This window comes from Rhincodon typus, chromosome 11 (genome assembly GCF_021869965.1).
Source record: "Rhincodon typus isolate 14 chromosome 11, sRhiTyp1.1, whole genome shotgun sequence".
NCBI classification, from domain to species: domain Eukaryota; kingdom Metazoa; phylum Chordata; class Chondrichthyes; order Orectolobiformes; family Rhincodontidae; genus Rhincodon; species Rhincodon typus.
In genome coordinates, this window is record NC_063342.1 from 66,962,322 (window position 1) to 66,970,204 (window position 7,883).

Here is a 7,883-nt window from a genome sequence, read left to right on the forward strand (position 1 = left end):
AAGAAATTCATCAGCCCATTGTGCTCATTATCTTTGAGATAATTATTCAATTACTCCCACCTCCTACTTTTTCCCAATAGCAGGACACATTCTTCCCTGTTTAAGTAAGTATTGAATTCCATTTGAAAAAGATATATTGAATCTGCTCACATCAGTCTTTGAGGTAGTGTGTTCTATATCATAACAAATTGCTATGCAAAAATATTCTCATCTGCTCTCCTGATCAACACCTTAAAAGCTTTTATTTAGATTGAAAGCAAGTGTGAGTCAGAATTTACAAAAAATATATCTCTAAAAACTAATTGTCAAATGTTACAGCATAGAAAGAGGTCACTGTTATAACCAAATAAACACCGTCCCTCTGTACACCTTAAGTGAGTTTTCTTTTTAAAAATGTTTACTCAGTTCTTCACTAAAGTTAATATGGATTCTACTGCAACACTGCATCCACACAGTTTTAGGCAGGGCTACTGGTAGAGGCTATAACTCACCCTGAAAGGATATATTTGCCATAGAGCATGTAGGGCATAGGTTTAATCAGCTCATACTGAGGATGGCAGGACTATGACAGGAGATGGACTGGGCCTGTAATTCATTAGAGATTTGAAGGATGAAAGGGGATCCGATTAAAATATATAAAATCCTAACAATGGTCGAAAGACTAGACGCAGGGAGGATGTTTCCCTGGTTGGGCTGTTTAAGACCAGGGAACATAGTCTCAGGATACAGGGTAGGCCATTTGGGACAGAGATGTGGAAACATTTATTCACTCAAGAGTGAACCTCTGGAGTTCTGTACCACAGAAGGCTGTGGAGGAACAGTTACCAAATATATTTAGGAAAGAGCAACAACAAATATTTAGATTTTAAAGGCATCAATGGGTATCGGATGAAAGTGAGAATATACTACTGAGATAGAGGATCAGCCATGATCATACTGAATGGTGGAGCAGGGTCAAATCACCTACTCCTGCTCCTAATTTCTATAAACCTGGCAACATTGAAGATTGTAAGATGAGAGCAAGGGTCAAGTTACTGAGATGAATGGGAGGGGTGTAGGTGATAAAACTGCTATCTTTAATAAAGGGCAAGGTGGTGGGGGGAGGTTGTGCTGGTAAGTTCACCATGGGTGCACATTAGAGGCTGTTCTGATGTGTATTGTAGAAGTGTGAAATGGTGATGCATAACCAGAGGGAGTAGAGTGGCCAAATCAGAAAAGTTTTGCACAGAAAGGGTAGGTGAATGGACAGAATGAACGTAGAGGAGTGGGACACAGCAATCCCTCATGTTGAGGTGGTATTGTGATTCAAACAATGCCCTGTGATTCCGTCTCACTCTCTCAGGGGCTGCTATGATTGATTGAAAAGTCTTGGCTCCATTTTTGATGATGGGTCCCCATTTTGGCTGTAATTGGGCATCTGCTTCCCATCTGTTGATGTTAATAGTGTAGACCTTCATGGAAGTTCCAAGGTTGTATTTGATATATTTTTGTTGTCCACTGTGTGAATGGGTTCACTGTTGTCATTCTGAGTTGAGCACCATTATTTTGAGCAGCCTTGAGTCAGGCATCTCGGTGGCATGTCCCATGTGAGATATCATTATGGTCTTTGTAATTGGCACGTTTATGTCTTGGACAGCACTCATCTTTATTCTATCATTCTCTGATTTGATTCTCTGGATCCTTCTGATACAGTGTTGATCATGTTGTTCAATCACAGAATACAGACTTTACAAACTGTCCAGGTCTCAACACCATAGAAGAGTATGGAAACAGCTGCTGCCCAAAAGACTTTGACTTTAGTGTTGGGTTTGATACCATGACTACAGCTATTGAAAATTCAAGTACATAATTTACCACAGGCTGTGTTGGCAAACAACATTTGGCAATGTACTTCTTAATCAATCAATTTGGGCTAGTTTTCAAGATATGGCAAGTGAGGGGTAGCTTCCAACACTTCACCGCGAATCTCAATTTGAAGAATTTGGATTTGATGCTTTTCCTGTGGGCTAGTAGAAGACCTTCATCTTCCTAGCATTCAGGACAAATCCCTGGCTTTCGTAGACTTCAATGTAAAAAGCCAGGGAGGTTGTCAAGGCTGATATAAATTAATTGGATAGGCATTTCATGCAAAAAATTGGGTGAGAAACATTGGTTTTGAGTTGTGCATTCTGTTTTTGAACTCTGATGAATGCCTGAGGGTCTGAAATTATTTCTTTTCAGTCTCATTCAATCCTATGTTCCCATGAAACTGAGGATTCAGAGCACCTTTAGAATCTCTGAAAGGAAACATCTATTTTCCCAGGTAATATTATTTGGAAACTGTCTCTATCTGTTGCTCCATAGTACTAAGGTCAACCAATGGCACACACCTGGTGGTAGTTCATTCAGAAAGTCAGAGGAATTGATTCAACATCGAGGGGAAAACTGAAACGTGACAGTCAACAGCAGATTTAGGAAATCCCTCTGAAAATGAAAATTAATCAGAGAAATTATTCTGTCATTGCTTTATGTTTGTCAATGCAGATTCTATATCATATGAGAATCAATGTTCCAGCTCAGCATTGCACAACCACTTTCTTTTGAAGATGTCTCTGCGTGGCCACCTAGGGGGAAATATAATATATGAGAAGAATTAGCCCAAGGTTTAAAACATAAGTCAAAAGAATTGTGTCGATGAATTTTTGTGGTGAATTTCAAAACTATTTCACAGCAACAACTTGTAATTATATAACTCCCTTAATATAGAATAATGACCCAAAGATTTCACTGGAGCACAGTCAAGATAACAACTGCCACAGAGCTGTATAAGGAGATATTAAGACAGGTGACAAAAGCTTGGTTGAAAAGACATAGGTTTTACAGATCATCTTAAAGGAGAAAACAGAGACATGGAGGATAAGGGAGGTAACTCCAGAGCTTAGGCTCTAGACAGGTGTAACGGTAAAATACAAAACTACAGGCTATTGAGACTTAAAACACAAATACCATCTACGGACAACACATTATCGATACAGTTAATATGGTAAATCAATACTTATGTGGTCTGTGGCAAAACTGAAGACTCTGGATAGGCAAAGCCAATAGAGTGCATGTTAATAAGAGGTATCATCTGAACACAGGAGGCACATTTTTAAAAGGACTGTGAAGTTGTAGAATGCATAGCTACAATTAAATTTGAACCAAAAGGCATGCCAACATTTAAAGAACGGTCAGACAGGTCATTGAAGAATAGGGGATGAAGGGATGTAAGAACACAACAAGATCATAGTACTAATGTTACTACTCAAGTGGAGGATGTTTACGGTAATATGGACTGTTTTCAGGTTGCAACTTCTAAATTAATCTTCAGGAATGACAGGATTGAGTAAACCTCTAAACACAATTTGCTGCTTGCATCGCTTGGTGTCATTCAAAACAGAATTATAGATGTATGAGGAGGAAAAATGCAGAGCTGCTGGGAAAGAGCATGAAAATGGGACTAATTAGAGAGTTTGTTCGATAAGCCAGCACAAGCCCTCGTTCCTTGGCTGCTGTAAAATACAATTATTAGCCCGTTCAAATAAGAAGGTTTCTATTGGTATTGAAGTGTTGAAAGGGGAAATGCTTCATTATAAATAACCTGTGTCTGTGGAAAGCAGTAAAATAATCTGAGATTTGGAGAGATTTCATCACTGGTACCAATCAAAAGTATCAACAGCAACAAATATAAATTGTGGAAGTCAGCAGCCCAAAGGGTGGGTCACAGCCCATAGGGAAATAGGAAAAGTAATATGTCATTCAATTAGATCATAGCTGATCTGTACCTCAACTCCACTTAGTTACCTTCGCTCCATCTTCATTGCCCAACAAAAAAAATCACAACATTGAAAGCTTCAAATAACCCAGTGTTCCACAATCTTGTCTTGCCATCTTGTGGTCTGGTATAGATAGGCTGAGTGGTCAACTCATATAAAGGCTGACTCTTTGATGGAAATATCCAATCAGTTCCACTCCATTTTCTTTCTCCATAGCCCTGCAAATGTTTCCTTTTAAGCTATGTATCCATTGACTTATTGCTGAATCTTCTTCAACCATCCTTTCAGGCAATTCCAGGACAGCTACAACAGTGGCACTTACCCAATAATATACAAATTTTAAATGTCCACATAAAACAACACAAATCCAATCTGGCCAATTACTGTCCCATCAGTCGAGTCTCATTGGCATCAGCAAAGTGATAGAAGGTGTTGTCAACGGTGCTATGAAGAAGCACTTATTCAGCAAATATCTCATTGATGCTCAGTTTGGGTTTTGCCAGGGCCACTCAATTCCTGGCCTCTTTACAGGGTTTGGTCCCAATACAGACAAAAGAGCTGAATTCCAAAGATGAGTTAGAGTCACTGCCTTTGACATCAAGGCAGCATTTGACTGATTGAAGGATCACAAACAGCGCCTGCCAAATTGAACTCAAAGGCATACGTAGCACAAAGAAAGACTGTTGCAGTTGTTGGAGGTCAATCATCAAGTGCAGCTCCAACAATACTTTATAAGCTCAACATGAACCAGGATGAAGCAGCTCAATTGATCAGCACCCCGTCAAACACCTTCTACAATCACTCCTTCCATTGTTGCAGCAGTGTGTACCATCTACTGCAGCAAATCTTTGCAAAACCATGGCCTAGATGAACAAACGTGGAAATTAGGAGCATAAGTAGGCCATTAGCCCTTCCAGTCTGCTCCGCCATTCAATACGACCAAGGCTGATCCCCAATGTCATATTCCTGCTCTCCCCCACCAAACATCTTGATGCCTTTAAAATCTAAAAAAAACCACTTTCTTGAATATACTCAGTGCCTTGGCCTCCACAGCCTCTGTGGCAGAGAACTCCACAGGTTTACTACCTTTTGAGTGAAGAAAGTTTTCTGCACCTCAGTCCGTAATGGCCTACCCCAGATCCTGAGACTGTGTCCTCTGGCTCTAGGCTCCCTACCCAGGGGAAACATCCTCCCTGCATCTATTCTGAGCTGTCTGTTAGAATTATATATGCTTCAATAGGACCCTCTTTCATCCTTCTAAACTCTAGTAAATAAGGCCCAGTGGAATCAGTCTCTCCTCATAGGATAGTCCTGCTGTCCCTGGCATCAACCTAGCAAATCCCCACTTCACTCCCTATGGCAAGTATCTCCTTCCTTTAGTAGCAAGACCAAAACTGCACACAATACTCCAGGTGCGGACTCACCAAGCCTCTGTAAAACTGCAGTAAGACAACTATACTCTGACCTAAAATCCTCTTGCAATGGCATGCTCTCTCCTGATTCACATGTTTATACCATTAGAATCATACAAATTAGAATGGAGTCATGTATAGTCACAATTTGTTTCAATGAAAGAAAGCAATTCAACCTTTTTAAAATTATTTTTGTGCCACTTGTGGCTCAGGCTCTTATTCTGCACCTGGAAGAGATGACTATCCTTGTCTCTGTTGGAAGTTTGTGTTATGGAACAGCTTCCCTTACCAATGAGTGACTGCTGTGTGGCTCAAGGAGAGTCTGAAAACTCATCTAATTACACCATTGTGCATAAAACTGTTCTCTATAAATACATATTTCACTAGTGTTGTGCAAGGCAATGGTTCTTAAAGGGCTAATATTGAAGACTGCATTAAAATCCAGCCAATATGATGATGTCCTTAGAAATAGGATGATTGCACAATGTTCAGCACCATTTACAACTCCTCAAAAACTGAAGCGGTCCATGTTCAAAGCAACAACATCTGGACAAAATCCAGGCTTTGGCTGAAAAGTGGCAAGTTACATTCATGCCACATGAATGCCAGACAATGACCATCTCCAATAAGAAACAATCTAACCACCGCTCTTTGACATGTAATAGTGTTTCCATCACTGAATCCCCCACTATTAATATCCTGAGGTTACCACTGACCAGAAATTCACCATATAAATATAGTAGCTACAAGAGCAAATCAGACACTGGAAATCTGGAGTGACTCACCTCCTGACTCCCCAAAGCCTGTCCTCCATCTACAAGGCACAAATCAAGAGTGTGATGGAATATTCCCCACTTGCCTGATGGGTGTAGCTCCAACAACACTTAAGAGGTTTGACACCATCCAGGTCAAAGCAGCTCGCTTGATTGGCACCACATCCACTCCCTCCTTCACTTACACTCAGTTGCAGTAGTATGTCCTATCTACAAAATGCACTGCAGAAATTTGTCAAAGATCCTCAGACAGCACCTTTCAAACCCACGACCACTTCCATCTAGAACAGCAAGGGCAGCAGATGCATTGGAGCACTACTACCTGCAAGTTCCCCTCCATGCCACTCCCATCCTGATTTGGAAATATATCACTTTCCTTCACTTTCATTGGATCAAAATCCTGAAATTCCCTCCCTAACAGTACTGCGGGTCTATCTACAGCACGTGAACTGTAGTGGCTCGAAAAGGCAGCTCACTACGTGCCCTTGCTTCTCAAGGGCAACTAACAGAAGCACAGTAAATGCTGGCCCAGCCATCATCGCCCAGTCCTACAAGTGAATAAAAGTAAGGCAGAACTTCTTAGTGCCACAAAGAGGACAGGCCAGGCAGCCTAGGTCTGTGGATAAGTTTCAGTAACAATGAATGTATCTAATTGCCATAATGCAAGAAACTACATCTTGTGCAAGAAAAGAGCCACTTCTCATGAGACTACCAGGTGGGTTTGAACTATCACAGCAGGGGGATTGGAACAAAAACAGAAGTTGCTGAAAATGCTCAGCAGGTCTGGCAGCATCTGTGGAGAAAAAAACCCAGAGTTAACGTTTCTGGTCCAGTGACCCTTCCTCAGAATGGAGGAATTGGGCCTGTAGATCACAGTCTGAAAACAGAATGGTAGCAGCAATCCATCCTGTCACATGGTATGTATCAGGGATAATCACAGTACTTTAATTTAGATTTTGTTGTCACATGCACTGAAATGCAGAAATACACGAGTACAGAGAAAAGTGTATAATGTTGCCACACACGGCACTGTCTTAGTTACAAAGGTACCTAGGTATAAAAAACTTAGGTAAGAGAACCAGAGTAAAAAATGTTCAGCATTATCCCCACGGAATAAATAGAAAAATAAAGAAATAAGGTACTAGTTAGCAATAAAGTCCTTCTTAATTTAAACTAGAAAAATAAAGGAATTAAGTTAAAAGTTCAACAGTCTTTGATGAGAGCTCCACTTGTCTCACTCTCCAGGAGACCTCAGCTGCCTGTCCCCGATGATACCACCACATATACTGGGGGACCTCGCTTACTGCTCGCTCTTTCTGCATCAGGCTGTAATGCCAGCGCTGCTGCTGCTACTGAAGCTTCTCCAGTCTCCTCTTGCTGCCTCCAGAAAGCAGCCAGGCAGGACCCACTCGTATGCTGAGACCTAGCCAGGCTGGATTGAGAGACCAGGCCGAGACACCGCCACGAACCACCGAGAGACCAGGCCGAGACACCGCCACAAACCGCTGAGAGACCAGGCTGAGACACCGCCACAAACCACCGAGAGACTGGGCCGAGACACTGCCACAAACCACCGAGAGACCCGGCTGAGACACCGCCACAAACCGCCGAGAGACCAGGCTGAGACACCGCCACAAACCGCCGAGAGACCAGGCTGAGACACCGCCACAAACCGCTGAGAGACCAGGCTGAGACACCGCCACAAACCGCCGAGAGACTGGGCTGAGACACCGCCACAAACCACCGAGACACTGGGCCGAGACACCGCCACAAACCATCGAGAGACTGGGCCTAGACACCGCCACAAACCGCCGAGAGACCAGGTCGAGACACCGCCACAAACCGCCGAGAGACTGAGCCGAGACAACACTATGAGTCGCTGAGACACTGGATTGAGAGACCGC

General features: G+C 42.3%; 1 protein-coding gene across 1 annotated transcript in view; it reads right to left on the reverse strand.

Annotated features, from left to right (window-relative positions):
- Positions 1–223: 223 nt before the first annotated feature.
- Positions 224–7,883, reverse strand: part of rnaseh2b (ribonuclease H2, subunit B) — a 41,960-nt gene continuing 34,300 nt past the window's right edge. Inside the window, exon 10 of the mRNA XM_048603344.1 lies at positions 224–2,603. Coding sequence (XP_048459301.1) covers positions 2,556–2,603 — 48 coding nt within the window. The 3' untranslated portion in view covers positions 224–2,555. The remainder of the gene's footprint in view (positions 2,604–7,883) is intronic.